Genomic DNA, 20,750 nt, shown 5'->3' on the forward strand with positions numbered 1-20,750 from the left:
CAGCGCTAGGATCCCTCTACAGGGCTCCAAGAATGAGACTCTGACACCGCAGAGGGAAGCCTTGGCAAAAAGATGACAGTCTCCAGACGCAAGACACTGCTTGCCAGCAAAGGGGAAGCATCCAAAGTATCTGTTGTATTGGAGGTCATTTTCGTGTTCTATTTTTCTGTCTCACAGTGCAGACATAGCTAGGATTCTCACTCTGAGTTATTGATATTTTAGGGTTTTAAATTATAACACTTTTAGTCAAAAAACAGCATCAGTGTCTTTCTTTAAACTTCTGTTTGGATGTATTTTCTTTTAGATCTTTAAAATTAAGGAAATTTCACCACTATGTTGCTGGATATGTTGGCAAAGATGTTTAACAAACCACAAATAGCAGAATTTGTTCTCATTCTGCTGTTATTAAATGAACAACAATACTTTTATGAAGTGCACCTACTGTTACTGCAGCGGTTTAATTTGTTAGTTTTGTTTTGTTTTGAGCAAAACAGCCCCACATCCATCCATCTCCTCCCCAGCGAAAGTGAATTAGCTCCAGACACAGCGGGGAAAGGTGGGTTTGAGAGGGAGGGGACGGTTGGCATCACAATGGGGGGGAGGAGGGGAGGGCTCGCGAATCCAGTCTCCGTGTGTGAGCACGGATAAGAAAATTACGCCATCGGAAGATAATTATGTAACTCTGTCTCTTAACAACCCACCACAAACTGCTCAGACCCGACAGACTTTGATTGACAGCCTCTCTGCGAGCCTCTATATAAGGAGGAGGGAGGTGGGCGCCTCAGTCACTGTTTGTGCCTCAGGTCCTCCAGACTGTGGATGTAGCGAACCAAAGTGGACTTTTACGCATTTTACGCACGGGCTTTAACTGGAGATACCGATTCTCATTCATCTAATCGTCGGCTCAAATCATCAAATAAGTCACTATTTTTGCGATTTTAACTCCTTTTTTTATTTTCTTGTCGCTGGATTTCTGACAAAAGCCAAAAAATATAAATAAAAACTGAAATCGCCAGGTGAGTCAGGCTACATGGATGCACAGTAGCTTTTTTTTTTGTATTATTGCTCCTGTGTGGATAGACAGTGTCAGGCAAATTTATCAGCGATGCACTTTAAGTAATTCTTTACCTGTTGCACGAAAAGACAAAAAGATACACACGAGATGCTACTTTATTCCGTAAAATAGCGATATTATATAAAGTTTAGACGTTTTTGTGCTGTAAACTGTTTACTGTAAGTCTATCTCCTATTGTAGCATTGCTTCATCATCTCCCTTTAGCTCATTTATTTTACTCTTTTGTCCTACTATTGACTGGTTAGTGCAAATTAAGTGCAAACTTAACATGTTAGATGGACCCAGGATGTTGGAAAAAGAAAAAAAGAAGAAAAAAAAAGACCCAAAAACTAACAAAAAACAATGTCTTTGTTTCTTGAAGGAGATATGATACTCAGAAGAAGTCTCTTCTTGTTGCTATTATCACTTAATTTCCTTCAAGCATTACCTCAAGGTAAGTGGAAAATGCATTGCAGCCTTATAATAATTAATAGATATTAATATGGTTATGATAATGACAGAAACTAACCCAGTTTTTTGATGATAACTTACTGTGCAATCATCCACTCCAGTGAAGTTTTTTTTTAAAGTGACACCGCAGTCCACATGTTGCCATTTGTTTGGCTCCTCTCTGCCCCTGAGGTACAATAACTGTCCATTTGCATTTCCTCTTGTCTGACTCGTAGATGGTGAGCAGGAGGACGAGACATCATTCGACTTGTTTGAAATCAGCCAAATCACGCGCAAAACTCTGGGGGCCAAACAGTTCCGGGGCCAAAACTCAGATGCCCCTGCCTACCGCTTCATCCGTTTCGACCACCTGCCCCCAGTGAGCCCCCCCATACTGAAGCAAATCCTCCGCCAGTTCCAAAACAATGAAGGCTTTGTGTTTGTAGCCAGCATACGCCAGGACCGTGCCTCACGGGGCACCCTGATTGCTCTGGAGGATGACGATGGCCGGCGGCAGTTTGAGATCGTGTCCAACGGACGTGCCAACACTCTGGACCTCGTATACTGGGTGGACGGCTCGCAGAACGTGATTTCATTCGAGGATGTGGACCTGTCTGACTCGCAGTGGAAGAATATCACGCTTCATATTCACGGGGAGAACGCAAACCTGTTTGTGGGCTGCAACCTGATCGACAGCATCATCCTGGATGAGCCGTTCTACGAGCACCTGCAGGCTGAAGGAGGCCGCATGTATGTGGCAAAGGGATCCATCCGTGAGAACCACTTTAGGGTAAGACAGAGACAGTTTTTTTTATAGTAACTAGACAAAGGTTTGCCCAAGATTTGGGAACTACAACTACAGTATTTGCTACTTCTCATAGGGTTCTACAAACAAAAAATGTGGTTCTCACTAAGCTTATAATGAAAGGTCCGTTTAAACAGGAGTTTCCAAAAGTAGAGACCTCTTCAAAAATTGGCAGGGTGTCTCAGTGTTGCCCTGGTCTGTCTGTATGGAAAAGACTCCAAATATAGACTCTAAATTTCCCCTTGTGTTTAAAAATAAGGGTGGATGTGTGTGACTGGGTCAAGAGTAAACTTCCATGCTGGAGTGTGAATGTGTTTGGTAGAAATCCCAGCTTATGCTTTGAAGAGGAACGTATTGAAATTTGACATATGTCACTTCTGAAATACATTGAAGGAGTCAAAAGTTCTAATGACAGTGAGTGCAGTGATTGAGACACATCTTCTCTTTCCAAACAGGGCCTTCTTCAGAATGTGTTTTTCATCTTTGATACCTCAGTGGAAGACGTCCTCCTGAGCAGAGACTGCGAGGTCAATAAACAAGGTAAGAATGGATTTAGTTTTTCTTTTTGTCTTTTTTTGGAATAATCATTTTGGGGTTTCAACCAGCTTTCACCCAAAGGTTCCTGCTGTGCTGGATGAGTGCAACCCATTTACATTCTGTGTGATTTTCATTACCCAAATGATGAGTCAAAATAATTATATTTGCAAACTGCTTCAAGCCTGATACCTTGCAGATGTGATATGGAAAACTCCCTCACATGCAATCCTCTGACACAGTGTCTGTGTTTTGTTAAGTATTAACCACAGTTTAACATATTCTGTTGACTCCCTTTGTATGAATTTAGCTCCTTTTTTAATGGAGCAAAGAGTTTGCCGATTTGATATGTGGCAAGACCACGAGCCATTACTTCATGTTCAAGCAGTGTCAGTGCAGTGGCTTGAGGTCAAGCAGTGAGCACGGTGAACAAAAGGAGATGCAGATGCTTACATTTATTTCCATTGGCAGTGGACTTGGGATAATACCCTGGGAAAGAAAATAGAAAAGAGAAAGTGAGTGCTATACAGCAGAGAGGGGAGCTTCCACTTCCAGCTGCACACACGCACACAAGTACACACACTCACACAGTGAAGTCATGAATTGGCTGATTGGTTTGCTTTTCTCAGCTGAAGCTTTGCTCGGATGAGGAATAGGACCTTGTGGCCCTCAGCAGGGGCTCAGACCGAGAGCGGCTGCAACTCAAAAGATACAGATATCTGAGCAAATATATACATACTCATCATCTGCAGCAAACCTAAAGGGTCACCAGATCTGGAAGCCAAGTCTTCGGTTCTCTGTGACAAAGCAAATCCATATGCGGTATGCGTTTTTTGTGCGGGAAAGAGCGGTTGTTGCATTTCTGCGGCCACAAGCAGTGTTGAATTCCAGCTGAATGAGTTTATTTGTTTTACGAATGTCATCAAGATCTAGAAGTTTTCGGCATGCTGGCGCGTAACCACACAAGGTTCTACGCTGGAGGAAACTTTAATGCTAAAAGTCACTCATAAACCCACACAACCCACGCTCATAAAAGCTGTCATGTTAGACATTAATGAGCAATTAAAATTGCCCAAGCTTTCGTCCGCTTTTAAATTCTTCACTTGATCTACGTTTTCAAAGTGGGGAATGTCTATCAGCGAGAGAAGAATGTGTAAATACTTTCACAGGCGACCTAGCACGCATTCACACGCGCACACTGTGTGAAGCCCTCCTGAGATTCAAATGAATCCAGCAGACTGAAGAGGAAAGAAAACACAACGTTGGCTACAGTGGGACATCACTGGGTAATTTGGATGCCTTCTTGATTTAGAGTCCCCGATCTGCTATTAATCTTTACCAATTTACATAGCGAAATCCAAACCAGTTGCAGATATGCGCTGTGCTTTGGCTGAATGACAGCAATTCCATGGAGCTTTGATATGTCTCTTGTATGTTTGCTTTGGGCATCAGACATTCAGAAGGTTTACCACATTACAACCAGAGTTCAGTAGTTTGAGATACAAATTGGGGGAATAAATTGAGGGGTAAATTGAAGGACTGTGAGTAATTATTATTTCAAAGTGTTTAATACAAATTCCACCCCACAAAAGCTGCCCTGACTCGTGTTGTCGCCTGTCAATGTTGTACAAAGATCGCAGCTGGTAGACACGTTACTCTGGGCCAGACTTCCTCCTCCAGATTTGTTGATTGTGCAAGGAAAACTTATCATTTAGCCTAATTATGCCCTACAAACCACCCTATATTTGAAGTTTGTGCTCCCTTTCTCAATGTGCACTGAAGGAAACCTTTCTAGTACAAAACCCCTCAGCGTCAGGAGTGAATTATTCATGCTGTGATTCAGGGATTTTTACGCACTTTGAATTCTGGTGTGTCGATATCTGGACAAGGTTAGCTTCTGAGCTGCAATGACGGGACTATGAGTTTGAGTGGCTCCTTTTAAATCCATCTGTGTGGTCATACAGGTCTGTTAAGTTCATATTGGACGTGTCCACTTATTAAAAGGTCAGGGAGGATTTATGGTGAACGGTGTGGTTTTTTCATCACATGAGGAACACCCAGACTCACTGCTTGGGTATGTGGTTTCGCAAACGTAATAAACATTGCAATCACTGCATTGTTGCAATCTTTTGGCCAACTACAAGAAAACAGAACTCTTTTCTCCTGATCTTGTGTTTCAACCATAATATCTCTCAGATTTGTTCCGCTTATGTCACTCGTTCATTTGCTCACTTTTCTGATCCACTGAGCTCTGTTTTGTTTCGTTCCTTCAGATGACGCCAACATTGTGAGCGAGAGCACAGAGATCGTGGATGTCAGTCCTTCCATCACTACAAACATTATAGGTCAGAAGACAGACGACTTGGGAGCAGAAATGTGTGAACGCTCCTGTGAGGAACTTAGCACCATGTTCCAGGAGCTCAAGGGCCTTCGTGTTGTCGTCAGCAACCTTATTGATGGCTTGCAAAAAGTGGTAAGTAGTGACAAATGTGGAAACCTGACCGAATCGCTCTTACTAAGTGTAAATCAATATAATCCTGACTTATGTTTGCCTTAGAGAAGCTACCGTCTGTTTTGCTCTACTTTACTGGCCAGTTTCAGTGATGAATGTAAAACTAACTGTCTTTGTGTGAGGGAAGAACATTTTGGAGAAAATTGGTATTTTAGGAAAATAAATGATACGGTCCTCAGTGCAGTAGCCAGAAGGTAAGAGGTTTGAATTAGGTTACTAGGTAACCTACATTGGTTTGAAAGCAAACAGTAAGTAGCCGCAGGACTGTTTATAGAGTCGCCTGTGATGGCTGAACCCGTTTGACTCCTGCTATCTGTGGCAGCGTGAGTCAGACAGATTTTATGACATGTTACATGTGGATATAGGAAGTGTTCCCCTGGCAGTGATGGGGTCCAGTTTAATGTCTGGCTTTGTTTAAACAGCCCATGTGTTTCCTCTGGGAGCCTCCCAGCAATAAGAGAGTCTGGGCATGAACCTGGGGGAAAAAAAAAAAAAAAAAAAAAAAAGCGGCTGGTATGAGAAGGGTCCCTGAGGCTCTTCCAGACCGAGTGGTGTCTTCGATTCTAGTGCTGCTCACTGCTGTCTCCCTTTTCCAACAGGAGGACACACACACACACACACACACACACACACACACACACATACACACAAATCTTTGGCAGCAGTTTATCGACTGACAGTTCCCAAGCGTTGAGTCCAGCCAGAGATCCCCTGGTCTCCAATTGGGCTGAAGGTTGTAATGTGCGTAACTAAGCAGCACTTTTCAGTCGGCTGTTTTCCGAGAAGCAGAAAGGATGTAAAGAAGTTTACTGTAATAAGATGCAAAGTATTCTTGTTTATAAAATTGACTATTTTTTCTTTTTAAATTTTCTTTGATCTCACATGAAGTGATTAGAAAGAAAGATATCTAAAGATGTTAAGGTGTGCACCTCAAGGCACCACTGAGTCGGAGAGGTGGATTGTTTGTGCATTATACTGATTAATATTAACCAGAAGTAGTCTTTTATGTGAATAATATTAAAGTTTACAGCAGCTCTACAGGGCTTCTGCTCTACAGAATCGACTCTTTTTCTTCCCACCTGGTGAAAAGTAACCTCACACATTCCCCCTTAAAAGAATCAGCCTGTCAGCAGGTGTGCCTTTCTCCCCGCGAGTGGCGATATACTTTTATCCTGAGTGTGTCCTAATCATTTCTGACTGATCTCCTCTCTGACTGCAAATCTGTCTGCTGTTGTATGTTCAGACAGAGGAGAACACGGTCATGAAGGAGGTCCTTGGGAGGATGTCGAACTCTAAAGAGAAAAACATGTGCTGGCAGGATGGCCGCCTGTTTGAGGATAAGGAAGACTGGGTTGTAGACAGCTGCACCAAATGTACCTGCCAGGTAGTACAAAGTCATATGGGAATATGAACAAATTTACTATGGATATCAATGACACTGATCTATCTCTAATGTTACCTGATGGCAGGAGTCCAAGATTGTGTGTCACCAAATTACATGCCCCCCAGTGGCCTGTGCCAGCCCCTCATTTATTGACGGCGACTGCTGCCCTGTGTGTCTGCGTAAGTAGTCCGAACCTCCTCAGCACATAAACACAATTACAAACACGCACACAATTTTATGCATGCATGCTGTTTTAAATTAATGGTGCAATATGCCATAAAAACAATATTCCATGCATATTAAACTTTAATACCACAGGACTGTTGCGGCCAGTTTGTCTTTGGGAGCAAACCACATATTTATTGGTAGACACTCTGAATGGCTACTGTGGGTTCTTCAGATGATGTCATGTGATAAACAGGCTGACATAAAGAGGAATAAATGCACTTGTGATCCTTTTTTACGGTACTTTTACTGTTCTGTCAAATGAGTAGATGTGGGAGTGTTTCTTATGCAAAAAAAAAAAAAAACAACTAAAAAACTAATGTTGCCTTTGCTTCTTACAGCTATAGAACCTGAGGATGGTTGGTCCCCTTGGTCAGAGTGGACTGAGTGCACGGTCACCTGCGGAATAGGAACTCAACAGAGGGGTCGGTCATGCGATGCAACCAGCAACCCCTGCCCCGGAGCTTCGATCCAGACCCGCAAGTGCAGCCTTGGCAAATGTGACAGCCGCGGTGAGGATATGTGTTGAAAAAAACGTACTTCATAGTTGATCTCCCAGTAGCGAATGCCTGCGATATTATCTTCATCAAAGCGCATGCCTTTCGGTAATCTAAAACGAGCAGCAGTATGACATGTGGGGAGGGAGGACTGTGATGGAACTGTGGAAAAACTCAGTTAAAAAACGAGATGAGATCCTCCAAAGTGCAAAAGACCGAGTTCATGCCTCCATAAATCTGGATCCATCCTAGTGTGGCTGAATTTGAGTGAAGAGCTGGATCGCATGGTCGGGTTGCAGGGTGTGCCCAGTCCAAGTTAATTCCAAATAAATCACTGGCTGAGAGGGTGTTCCACAGTGCAGTGACTCACTAATATCTTCCATACAAAAATATAAAATATTAATGAATTTGAATTGGATGCACTATATATGAGGTGTGGTGATTTTGCTAGAATTATGCTGGATGCTGAAACTGAAGAATTGGGTATTTGATAGGTTTTGGGATTAGCATGTGTTATTGCTTGCAGCTAACGTTACACTGCATCTGTGTGAGTGACTGAATCAGTCTAACCGCTAGAAGATAGTTTACCCACAGTGACATAAATACTGGCACAAGCATCTTAGAACATCTTTGAAAGTGAGCCGTCGTCGCCAGCATCACATAATGTTTACTTGTAGAAAATGTGGTGGCCGTCTTCTTTTTACTTTTGCAAATTATACACGTCTGTAACTATTTGGCTTGAATGGAAATGCAGAGGATAATACATGACATGTGTGTCTTTTGGTGATCTCTGCCTGATACGTTTGATGTTTGATACCCCAGTTCGCCAGGACGGAGGGTGGAGCCTGTGGTCGCCGTGGTCGTCGTGCTCGGTGACCTGCGGAGAAGGACAGATCACCAGGATACGACACTGCAACGCTCCCGTGCCGCAGCTGGGGGGAAAAGACTGCGAGGGAAGTGGGAGAGAGACTCAGCGCTGCACTGCCCAGCCGTGTCCCAGTGAGTGTTTTCAGCTCGTGAGACAGACACTCAGAAGCAGAATCCCCTTTACGGCGACGAGCACCTCTGTCCGAATGCCAGACTTCTTCATGTCTCATGGCTCCCCTAAGGCAACATTCCCCATGTGTTTTGGACTGGCCTCCTGTCAATCTTTCAGGAAATGTTGACCCAAATCAGCTCAGTATGTTTTCCCTTCGAGTATTAAGTTCCAGGCTTCTGACTTTGAGGCTGTTTTTTTTTTTTTTTTCTTTTAGATTTGGTACTTTTTAATGTGTATTTACAGTTGAAATATCTAAGGAATAATACACTTGGTGTCAAAGAGTAATACCTGAGCATCTGTCTCTGTTTGTTTTCAGTTGATGGTGGTTGGGGACCATGGTCGCCGTGGGCAACCTGCTCAGCAACGTGTGGAGGCGGAAGCAAAACTCGTACACGAGAGTGCAACAGCCCTCAACCTCAACACGGTGGGAAGAAGTGTATCGGGGAGGCCTTTGACAGCGACAGCTGTAACTCAAGAGAGTGTCCTATTGGTGAGCATCAGTCAACTCTGCATTAAGTTTTCAGCTATGAAAGAGACACACTCAGGAAACAGCTTTGTCAGTCCAACAATTTAAACCAGACTGAATTATCTCAACAAATGCTTGAGGCAGTGCAATAGAATTTGTACAGACATCCATGGGGATCTTTTGCTGTAGTGTCACTATCGATTATGTATGACATTCCCATCAACCCTAGCTGTTATTGTCACACAGTGTTGTAGGATACTGAGTGTGACCATCATGATCACATTATCAGTTTAAGCATGTAAGCATTAAGCTCACAGCACTGCAGCTATGTGGTGTAGCTAGCATGCCTGTGTACTCTTAGTCTTGCTACTCTGAGTTTATTGCGTATTTCTTAACAAATGCAGGCTATAAAGGGTTGGCTCACGTTTTATTGAAAAAAAACCTATTTTCTCATTTACTCTTCATTAGTAACAGGACTCTTGTTTCTGGAATGAGATGTTGTACCACAAACAATAACCAGTACCATACTATTTACCTCAACTGTATCAAAGTGGAGGCAAAAGTCCAAAACCTGTGCAAATAAAAACCAAAGCTTTTTGCATGAGTTCATGGAGGAAAAAAAAACTGAGCTTTTGTGTGATTTTGGTGAATCTACCCTTTATAGTCATAGTAAAGTCAAATGCAGAGCTGGTGGGGGCTTGATCATGAAGCATCAAGTTGAGATAGAAATAATTAAAATTACATCATTTGGAGACACACTACATAGATATGTCAATGTTTACATCAGAGTCCTTTGTTTGTATCCAATCTTGACGTCTAAATCCCTCACAGATGGCTGTTTGTCTAACCCCTGCTTCGGGGGAGTGGATTGCAGCAGCTCTCCAGATGGATCCTGGGAGTGTGGCCCATGTCCTGCTGGTTTTCGTGGAAATGGTACCCATTGTGAAGACATTAATGAGGTAAAAGTTGCTGTTTTTCTTACATGCAAAGCCTGTACTTGTATTTGACACTCCATTCGTGTAATTATTTGTCTTGCATTTTGCCGATTTGTTTTTCTTTCCCTCCTCCAGTGTGACATGGTGCCTGATGTTTGCTACAAAGTGAGTGGAACGCAGCGCTGCATCAACACTGATCCAGGTTTCCACTGTCTGCCCTGTCCAAAGCGTTATAAGGGCACCCAGCCGTACGGTATGGGCGTGGAAGCTGCCAAGAAGAACAAACAAGTAAGTTGATTTTATTCTCCGCTGGTAGGATGCCATTCAAACAGTGGTAGACTTGAAGAAGTAAACGACATGGACCTTTAGCTCCAGGCAGATTTTCAAAGGCAGCTGCGTTTGTATCCAAATTTACGAATGATTGAAGCAGCAGGTCAAGTGATTTATAAGCCTTATCCTTGCAGTGAGAGTGTTTGCACAGTGTTGGACGGGAGGCCCTGGGCCACCACATATGAATGTAACTCACCTTGACCCAATATCAGCAAGCAGAAGGAGTGGGAGGAGAGTGTGGTAACTCTTAACAACAAACATATGTTGCACATCTCTGGTACTTTCAGTGTAATATCAGAGACAGCTCTTGATACTGTATTTTCACTGTAGATGTTAAAGGAATCTTTGCTTTTTTTCCCTCTTTCATTTCCACTTTCCCACCCCTGTCATAAGTGCAACATTTTAGCAGTATTACAGCTAATATAATATGTCATAAATGTCAGATTAGTTACTTGATTGGAGCCCAATTGTTTCCTTCTCTCTCGTGATCACTGAGTCCCTGGAAAACTGACAAACTCGCCGTGCCACCTTGACCACCACTTGCATAACATCCCTCGTGTACCATTTTTGCTACTCTTCGGCCTCTGCAGCTGCCCGCCTGTGATGTGATGCCCCGCTTTTACAAATTGATTTGGGAAAAAGGGAATTGTCTCACTGCTGGCATTAAGAGGCTCCATTTTACAGTTTTGATCAAAGGCCTGCTCTTGCCATCACTTTTGGCATCTATGAGCACACGGAGTGGCATCCAAGTTGGAGTTAGGTTCATCCTCCGGTAATGAGTGGCAGCTGTGAATACCTTGCGCTGCAATAAAGGGGCAACAGTAGGTCGTAGTGGGATGTATGATGCATGTAGTGGGATCTAGTAAAATCGAGCGTGCCCAGAAGTGCCGCACATTTTGGCTTTGTCCAAAATCTCTCCCTTAAACCTTCATTTTGATTTGAAGTAGCCTTCAGCTTGGAGGGGCCTTCCAAAAAGAGAGCTGTGATACTTGAGCTCTAAAAAAAAAAAAAAAACATGGCTGTAGGGGGCCATCTTTTATCTTTTTCTTGCAGGTCAGATCCATTGCTGCTGATGCTGGATGTGGACAGTGACAACTCTAATAACACAGCTTTCCCTGCCCTCTTTGTTTCTTTAGGTGTGCGAGCCAGAGAACCCGTGCAAGGACAAGACCCACAACTGTCACAAATATGCTGAATGCATTTACATCAGCCACTTCAGTGACCCGATGTACAAGTGTGAGTGCAGGACCGGTTATGCTGGAGATGGCTTCATTTGTGGCGAAGACTCGGACTTGGATGGCTGGCCAAATCAGAACCTTGTGTGCGGTGCCAACGCCACTTATCACTGCAAGAAGGTAACACCATTGAACTTCACACACATTTGATGTAGCCTATTTTGCGGTGTATCTTCCACAGTAAACAGTAAAAGTCATGAACTCCCTGCTAATATTTCAGGATAACTGCCCTAGCCTTCCCAACTCTGGACAAGAAGACTTTGACAAAGACGGTCAAGGAGATGCTTGTGACAAGGACGATGATAACGATGGGATTCTGGATGAAAGGGTACGGCAAATTTTTAATTGCACTAACTAATAAATGGCATCCATAAACAATGAAATGTCACAAATAATCATTAACATATTGCGTCACAACAACCAATAGTACTCGTTGGAACTGACTTGCAAGTTTTTATTTTACAGCAGAAAAAATGAAATACCAGTGCTGTTCTTGAACCAGGCTTTCAGGTCACATTATGCAAGATGGCACAAACTGAAAGCGAAGCTTATTTAATTTGTAGTTTTTTACCGTTAGCATATAAAATAGAAAGCCTGAAAGTTTTTTCACGTAATGTGACATAAGTGTGTTATAACTGTCAGGGAAAAACAAAATCCATGGGTTTAGTGTTTCCCAAAGAAGTTTAGTGCATCTCCCAAAGAAGCCAAAGCTCAATATGAGTCAGACCTACAGTGTCTGGTTGCTCTTCAGATAAGACAGCTGAGGTATCTCATTAAACTCTGCAAATTAAAACACTGGCATGTTCAGGCTCAGGGGTTTTATAGTCTGACTGGGATTTTCTACGGTGTAAACTTACAAATACCTTATAAGTGTGTAATTTGCCAGTTAATGGGCTGTTTTTATTGCAATTTCCAGCACTGTACCTACAGTAGTACTCATACTGCAGTTTGAAAAAACCCATAGCCACTATATGACACAGTTTGGTTTTTTTTAAGTTTGTTGGAATAGTTGTTTGATTAATTTGCACTGAACCACACAATATAAACATGATTGGTGAACATTTATTTAAAAAAAAAAAAATAATGATTACATTCATGTTTGTCCAACAGTTCCATAACAAACATTTGCTTTCTGTCACAGGACAACTGTCCCCTCCTTTACAATCCTCGCCAGTTTGACTTTGACAAGGATGAAGTTGGCGACCGCTGTGACAACTGTCCCTATGAACACAACCCTGCTCAGATAGACACCGACCACAACGGAGAAGGGGATGCCTGCGCAGTCGACATCGATGGAGATGGTACAATAGCCAAGCTTAATGGATAAAATACTGTAATCAGTCCATCTATGGCAGCTAATAGTTACATCTGAACCTTAAATTCTCCTTTTATTTTCCTTAGACATTCTGAATGAGAGTGACAACTGCCCCTATGTATACAACACTGATCAGAAGGACACTGACATGGATGGAGTTGGCGACCAGTGTGATAACTGTCCATTGCTGCACAACCCCGATCAGGTAATGTACTACACTTCAAATAATGTCCCATTCTAGTACAGTCCATTGATACCGTTTTAGAACGCTAACATTTGTATATATATATCCAACAGACTGACGTAGACAATGACCTGGTTGGAGATCAGTGCGACAATAACCAGGACATTGATGAGGATGGTCATCAGAACAATCTGGACAACTGCCCCTATGTGGCCAATGCCAACCAGGCTGACCATGACAAGGATGGCAAAGGAGACGCGTGTGACTACGATGATGATAATGACGGCATACCTGACGACAGGGACAACTGCAGACTAACACCCAACGCTGACCAACTAGACTCTGATGGTGAGGATGTCAAATTGTCATAACTGTCCAGTGGTTCACGTGCTGTTTATTGTGGTAACACAGACATGTAAGTGCAAAGAAAACAGACACTTTCCAACATAACTACAAAGTCTTAGTGTTAGGAGTTGCATGAGTTTAAGGTTGCTAAAAAACTCTCAGTACCTAATTTCCCAAGCTACAGTAGTAGTATTTTGCACGTCTGCACACTAGGTCAACTCGCACATTGGATTAAATATACAGTAAGTTTCCTGATGTGGGAGATTTATTGAGACAGCAGCTGTACTTGTCAGTCTGGGAACTGATCATCTATAGCTAGATTTATAGCTTGGCCAGTATTTTCTGTCTGCTTGCTTAAATAGTCTCTCTCCCACGCACTCCATGCACTCAGTCTTTGCACTCATTACTGAGTGATGTTCCAATCTGGCTTCACAGTGCCTTCTCCCAGATGCTTTCAGAGTTAGCAATTAGTTTCACTGCAGCAGGTGTGAAATATGGTGGCTGTGGAAAGAGTCAACGACTGGGTTGGCACGGATGATGTCATTCTGCATGACTTCAGTGAGGCACCCAGGAGGGCACCCGCCAGGCTGTGAAGTTTTTATTTCCTTTAGGCTTTGCTCGTGATTAATCCGCAGTGCCCAATTTAAGCAGGGTTACCTGGAGTTTGTACAGCTGTCTGTAACTGGAAACAGACCGCAAAGGGGAGGAAGGCGCTGGACACTGGCAGTTTCACACTCTCCGCAGCTTGTCAGATAGTGTTTATTTGATAGAATCGTTTGAGCTCCTCGTGCAATAACAAAGATGGTGACAGAAGGCAGCCAGCTACTTCCATGCAGTGGCCCTCATTAGCCATTGGCATCCTTTCCACCGTCGGTTTCTCGCCTGCAGTCTGGCGCGAATAGACCTCGAGCTTCAGATAGTTACAAGTATCAGTGGAAGTTGTCACAGCATGAGAAGATGGCTATAAGCTTTAGAGGACTTGGCAAAGGTATGAAATCCAGTTTCCTGTGAGGAGCTGCTATTTTTTCCATTCATTTTTAATATAACTTGGAATAGCGCCTCAATATCCACTGCAGTGGAAGTATCATGACACTCACGCTAGCTGCTGTAGACAGATTATATTTTCCATCTTATGGAAAAATAGGAGAAAAATGTCGTTCATTTCATATATTTTTATTTTACCCTCTTAACCCCAAAACTGGCAGGCGGGTTTTAATCTTTTTTTAGAAATCTGTAGATTTACAGCATTTGTCAGAGCCAGGAACTGTAAAAACAGAAATATTTTTTCATTTAGCTTTGAACTACTAATGTGTGATGTCCCACTTTGTTGGCAAAATGATCCAAATCAAAGCTAATATTCATGATATTTTATCAAAATTCCATTATTCTACATGCTTCATTTTAAAAACTGCAAAAGTAAATTGTACAAAAAAACCCCAAACAAAACCAAATGGTGTTCCTTGGTGGACACATGAAGCTATTAGTGACTCAGCTGTGACTAACAGTCCCATGACCTAAATTCGGCTGAGCCGGGCTGAACTGCAGGCTGTGCTTGCAGAAAGCAAATAGAAAAATGTAAGTAATAAAATATTTATAGCATGTTGAACCACCATTTTTCTAGTAGTGGCAACACCTTTTGGCACATTGGAAAAATGTTGTAAAAGTTGAGTCCAGATTTATGGCATTATAACTTTGTTATTCTACATCAGAGCTTTTCTCTCTACTTCTAGCAGTGGTTGTTCTGTTTCCTTAGAAGTGCAGGACTTTACACTGCAGTGCAATATGAGCCTACAGTGACTAAAGGTGTTACAACAGCCCAGAAACTTCAGAAGATTAAATTAGGTTAAACCTTTTTTCAACAGGTGATGGAAGAGGAGATGCCTGCAAAGATGACTTTGACAATGACAGCATCCCAGATATTCTGGATGTGTGTCCGGAGAACAACGCCATCAGTGTGACAGACTTCAGGAAGTTTCAGATGGTCCACTTGGATCCTAAGGGAACCACTCAAATTGATCCCAACTGGGTGGTCCGACACCAGGGCAAAGAGCTGGTCCAGACAGCCAACTCTGACCCAGGCATTGCAGTCGGTGAGCAGACGCATATGTTTACTGCCTTGTTTACGAGCCATTTCATGTTCATTTGAAAGTTATGAAACTCCATCTGACTGAACAGAGCCTTGTGTCTCATGGCATTTTTTTTTCACACCGTCACAGGTTTTGATGAGTTCGGCGCTGTGGACTTCAGTGGAACCATGTACGTGAACACAGACAGAGACGATGACTATGCAGGCTTTGTGTTCGGCTACCAGTCGAGTGGGCGCTTTTATGTAGTGATGTGGAAGCAGATCACACAGACTTACTGGGAGGTTAAGCCCTCCAAGGCCTTCGGCATCTCTGGCGTTTCGCTCAAAGTTGTCAACTCAACCACAGGCACCGGAGAAAACCTCAGGAATGCTTTGTGGCACACGGGCAACACTCCAGGACAGGTGAGCCGCAGGCTAAATGGTGTGTGGTCTGTTTTAAAGGCAGTCCTAATATTAATTGTCATTAACTTTTTTTTTATGTAGGTGCGTACACTCTGGCATGACCCCAAAAACATTGGATGGAAGGATTACACAGCTTACAGGTGGCATCTCATCCATAGACCAAAGACTGGTTTTATAAGGTAAGACATAAAGTTGACCAGAAGAAGGACATTAATTTCTGTTTCTTAAAGGCGATAAATGCATAATGGAGTGTTTGAGATTGAGGTACAGATACATGATTAAACTCATATCAGTGAATATTGCGACAGAATGTACTGTACATCAGCAAACATCATAATCTCAACACATTGAAAAGTTTATGTCTGTCTTGTATTCCGCAGGGTTGTGGTCTACGAAGGTAAACAGATCATGGCTGACTCAGGACCAGTTTATGACAAGACTTTTGCCGGAGGAAGGTTAGGCTTGTTTGTCTTCTCGCAAGAGTTGGTGTTCTTCTCCGACCTCAAGTATGAGTGCAGAGGTTAGTACAAACACTTTACTTTAAAGTTAGAACCACAAATGTTTCTGTTTGGTTACAGAAAACACAGACACGTGTGTATATGTGCGAGTATGTGAAGCGTGAAAAGCACACAACCTTAGCAGACTGACAATAGCAGCTATCAACATGTTTACAAAGTGCAGAAACCAGTGTTGACTTTTTTTTCCCCCCACATTGCATTTGTTACAGCTATCAGATACCGGAAATTATTCATAGATAATAGCAGTGAGGGATTCACATCTTAACATGTGGTCATCTGAGGAAAGTGTTAGGACATCATAAACTTTTTCATGGGATTGGGAAACTATGTGAACCCTTTGTGTTAGCTACTTTTCTGATGAACGCAAATATGCAGACAGACATTGTGAATTACAGTAGAAATATAATCCTACATATACAAAAAATTTGGTGTGATTATTTGTGCCACATAAATGCAGCTCAGTAACTATACAGAAATGTCATAGGCTGTTTATAATAGATAGACGGAGCCGCCTCTGAAAAGTGAAGCCAACACCGAAGTGACTGAAACCTGCGTTCTTTCTGATGTCCAGCAGGGGGCGACTCCTGTGGTTGTAAAAGAAGTACAGATGCGTAGAACCTTATGAGAAAATGACCCAATTTCTCAGTTGATTTGTTACCTCAGTAAACATCTTCCTAATTAGTTTATGGTCTCAGTTGCTAGTTTCAAATCTCCTTCAACACAGCATGATGTTCATTTTGGTCCCATTTAGAGTAAAATAGCTGATAAAGCAGGATATTTCTTCGGGCATGGCTACCTTGTGATTGATAAGTCACTACTTTATGGGCATGCATAGAGTCCTCGAGGTTTCTAAAGATCAAGACAGTGACGTCTAAATCCTAAACTTCAAAAAAAAAAGGTAGTCTACAAGCCAATGATTGACACCGCGGTTGCTACATTCATCTTTTATTTACAGTCTGTGGTAAATGTACATATAGATGTTTAAGGAATCCCTGCGGTACATATGTGCTTGTGGTTTCTGTGCGTCTGTCCATGCACAGCATATGTGGATGTAAGGTGGTCCACACATGTCAATTCTTATACAACACAAAGATCAGAGGATGGAGGACAAAGCCTTCTCCATGTTTTATAATGTAGCTAAAGTCTTCAAACCTTTAACATCTTTTTTTAAACCTCAGATAAGCCGGAGTTTCCAACAGTGTTCACAAGGTAATGATGAAGAAGGGCTACATGTTGTGCGTTGGCTGAAGCAAGGCAAAGATTTTGTCATGCTACGTTTCTGCTTGTCAGCTTGTACAATGCCGCAGATGCATTGTGAAAGGCCTTGTGTCTTAGTCCAAGGACTTCAGATCTTCTGCTGAGTGCTAAACAGTGGGAAAAAAAAGAGCCTGCAGCCTTTTTACAATCACAGCCACATTACCGAAGACACGCTTTTTGACGCACACAATGCACATGTTGTTGCTGCGCTCTTGGCACTTGTCGACCGCGAATCTCATCGAGTGTCCCAGTTTTGATTATAAATGTGGCGGTAATGGAAGCTATTTTCTCAATCTTTCCGCAGATAACTGAATCAAGTCGGGCAGAAAAACATCAGAGGGCAAAAGACAAGAATCTCTCCAAGTAAACATCACGTCATCCCTGAATCCATTTCAATGTAAATGGGACTTTGCATACTCCCATGTTTTGCCTTAATCCATCCACTGGAGGAGAAACCGTGGCAGATTTGAGTTTTCCTGGTGATTTACGTACATCTCCCAAACTGAGAAAGAAAAACTGAGAGAGTGGACACATTTTTTTTTGTTTGTTTTTTTCTTAAAAGCCTCTGCAGAATATCTAATTATAACTCGCGTACCTATTCTACATTTTAGAATTTATTGTACAACCACTTACATGCTGTATGTGATTTCCTACAGCAACTCGGTTGTTCTTTACCTTTAACCTTCTGTTTTCCGAACAACTGATCATACAGTGTCCGACGAACATAAACTGTAACCAAAGCATAATCATTTAGCTGTCTCAAGTCCGTTACTATTTCTCTTCATGTTTTTCATCCTTTTTTTTTCTTTTTTTTTTTAAATGGAGAACTTGAGTGAACAATTTATAAAAAAAAAAAAAAGCCATTTTAGTAAGTGCCAAAGATGTTTATACTAAGTCTGTACTATAATTCCTTTTTGTAAATTATTTATGCTCTGCTTGTTTTTGTTTGTTTGCATTTTTGCTAGTTTGTAAATAATTATTTATTTGTTTACACTGACAAAACGTATAATTGAATATCACAAACGTCGAGATAACACAATATAGTATTGCAAGGTTCTCCATGTTGTCGTGCACTCCTTTACTTGTTAGTTTTTTTCAGACCTTTTCAGATAAACTGAAGCATAAAGACAAACACCAGCTGCTTTTAAATAATCATAAACGTAAACACGGCAGATGTTTATGTCGGTGATGGTAGCTGCCAGAGAAAGGTTTATTTACTTAGCTGTCCAGACATGGCCTCATTGTCCTCGTAGTGATGTATCACTTTGGTATTTGTTTGATTTTCTGTGTTCAGAGGAGCTTATTAATGGTACCTCAAGTAAAACTGGCTGCAAATTAGGCTACTGGCACCATAGCAAGCTCCTTTTTCTCCTTTTTTTTTTTTTTACTTGTAAAGCATAAACAAACACAAAATAAGAAAGTACACCAAGGTAGTAACATCAGTTTAAAATGTATTGAAACAAATAGAATTGCAGTTCTAGATTCTAAGCAAATTGAATGTCATAGACCAAGCACCAAGTACTGCAACACCTGAGAGTCTGAGGTTCAACAGTCAGCCGTGAAAGCATTTTTACTTTTTCATTCATATGTTAGTCGCAAGTATCACTTATGGATGTCGTGAAACTTTGTAGTGCCGGTTGAAAAGGATCCATATGAAGGTGTCTAAAAACAAAGTGTGTGACTGACTTTGTTGTCATTCGTCTGTATAGCATTCGTGTTCATCCATGTTTGGTTTCCATCTTGTTCATCTTGTTGAGAGTTTGCAATGCACAAAATGTAAATGTTTTTGTATACTTGTGTTGTTAGATATACATTTTCTACAAGCATTAGTGTAAGATTGTTCTGTTTCATGAATAAATCCCTTGTATACCACTTTGTTGATTATGTACATTAGGGTTGACGGTAACCTCATAGTATTAACGTAATGCCTTTTAACCTGCACAACAGTGTCAAATATCAGCTGAGTGCATTTTAAGAGAGGCCAGTGTTGGTTGCTGTTGTACTTTCTTTGCCTTGTCTGTGGCCCCAAACACAAACCTTTTAAACATCTCTTGCATAAATTTAGTTTCATTATTTTTCACATAAACAGCTGGGCATTGTAGGTTCCAGCAAATGGTACTCCAAGAAAAGCAAACCTGTATTTGTCACATCTATATTACGGAATTGTAAATATTCCTTTTGACATAGTCCATCTTGTTTGGCGGCTGGAGTCAGAGCGCAGGGTCAGCCAAGATACGAGGAGCGGATATAGTTGAGGGCCTTGTTCAAGGACCCAACAGAGGCAGCTAGCTGAGCTGAGGTTTGAACCCTTGACTTCTGACCCGGAGCCGCAGCTGTTGGTGAAATTTTACATTTGTTAGGGGCTATTGATAGCGGCAGCAGTGCAGTATTTGTCACAGTGCCCATATCTGGGTCCGTGTTAATAAAGAAACCCGTCACCCCATGCAACCCTGATTTGTGAGTTTTTAATAGTTTGTAGACCACGGTAAAGAGAAGCATACATGTAGACAAATATATCAGGCTTTGGAAACACACATGATACTTATTAGTGGGATTAGTTCATACTTGGTTTTGGTCTTTTCATAGCACTTGTTGACAATGAAAATATAGCGTGTCACCAGATTGATCATTTTAAGTCTGAAGCATAATCCGAACCATCATTTTCAGTCATAGCTTACGGTCTCGCTGCCATGACTGTTACATTCATTTAAAATTAAAAATAAAAAATTCTGAAAGATCTCTAAAATGGTGGTGAAAAAAACAACATGTCGGCTATCTGCTGTGAGTTTACGCTGCACGCTCTTGCAAGCAAAGTGTGGATGCACTGGAAACGTGACTTGAAAGGGTTCTCACGCATACCAGGTTTGTCTGATCCAGATATGAGCTGGAATCTATCTGCAACATTAACATGCAATTTCCTGTAAAAGTCTCAAAAGAGTCTCAACTCCCACCTCTGCAAACCCAGGTCCTCAAATACCCTTGATTGTGAAAAAATAAAATAGAAAGTTTTCATTATTTTCACGGAGGCCTCGTCACAGTGTGCTGACTGAGTTTGCAGAATCTTGCGGCTCAGAAGGATGAAGAGGTTTTGTGTGTGCGTGTGTGTGTGTGTGTGTGTGTGTGTGTGTGTGTTTTTTCACCAAACCATCTGTCTCACAGCGCAGAAACCAGGGAGTG

At 41.9% G+C, this 20,750-nt stretch overlaps 1 protein-coding gene across 3 annotated transcripts; it reads left to right on the top strand.

Annotated features, from left to right (window-relative positions):
- Positions 1 to 766: 766 nt before the first annotated feature.
- Positions 767 to 20,016, top strand: thbs2a (thrombospondin 2a). Of its 3 annotated transcripts, XM_008280666.1 has the most exons (23): positions 767 to 1,016; positions 1,437 to 1,508; positions 1,741 to 2,294; positions 2,765 to 2,849; positions 5,117 to 5,316; positions 6,599 to 6,739; positions 6,825 to 6,918; positions 7,306 to 7,476; positions 8,284 to 8,460; positions 8,817 to 8,990; positions 9,798 to 9,925; positions 10,037 to 10,189; positions 11,368 to 11,586; positions 11,687 to 11,794; positions 12,608 to 12,767; positions 12,868 to 12,986; positions 13,079 to 13,313; positions 15,173 to 15,400; positions 15,527 to 15,798; positions 15,880 to 15,977; positions 16,179 to 16,318; positions 17,495 to 17,525; positions 17,878 to 20,016. In XM_008280666.1, the coding sequence occupies exons 2-23, from the start codon at positions 1,442 to 1,444 to the stop codon at positions 17,879 to 17,881; spliced, it is 3,558 nt and encodes a 1,185-aa protein (XP_008278888.1). In that variant the 5' UTR covers positions 767 to 1,016; positions 1,437 to 1,441; the 3' UTR covers positions 17,882 to 20,016. The 3 variants fall into 3 exon arrangements, with proteins under 3 accessions (XP_008278888.1, XP_008278890.1, XP_008278889.1); XM_008280668.1 differs by lacking the exon at positions 17,495 to 17,525; XM_008280667.1 differs by lacking the exon at positions 17,878 to 20,016 and having other exon boundaries at positions 17,495 to 17,529.
- Positions 20,017 to 20,750: the final 734 nt, after the last annotated feature.

The sequence above is a fragment of the Stegastes partitus genome, unplaced genomic scaffold, assembly GCF_000690725.1.
Source record: "Stegastes partitus isolate 25-593 unplaced genomic scaffold, Stegastes_partitus-1.0.2 Scaffold206, whole genome shotgun sequence".
Classification (NCBI taxonomy): domain Eukaryota; kingdom Metazoa; phylum Chordata; class Actinopteri; family Pomacentridae; genus Stegastes; species Stegastes partitus.

Excerpts from the sequence above, each read along its gene's own strand:
- thbs2a (XM_008280666.1), top strand. The coding sequence starts at position 1,442 with ATGATACTCAGAAGAAGTCTCTTCTTGTTGCTATTATCACTTAATTTC. Across the intron at positions 7,477-8,283 it reads TGGCAAATGTGACAGCCGCG|TTCGCCAGGACGGAGGGTGG; the intron begins GTGAGGATATGT and ends TTGATACCCCAG. Across the intron at positions 8,461-8,816 it reads CACTGCCCAGCCGTGTCCCA|TTGATGGTGGTTGGGGACCA; the intron begins GTGAGTGTTTTC and ends GTTTGTTTTCAG.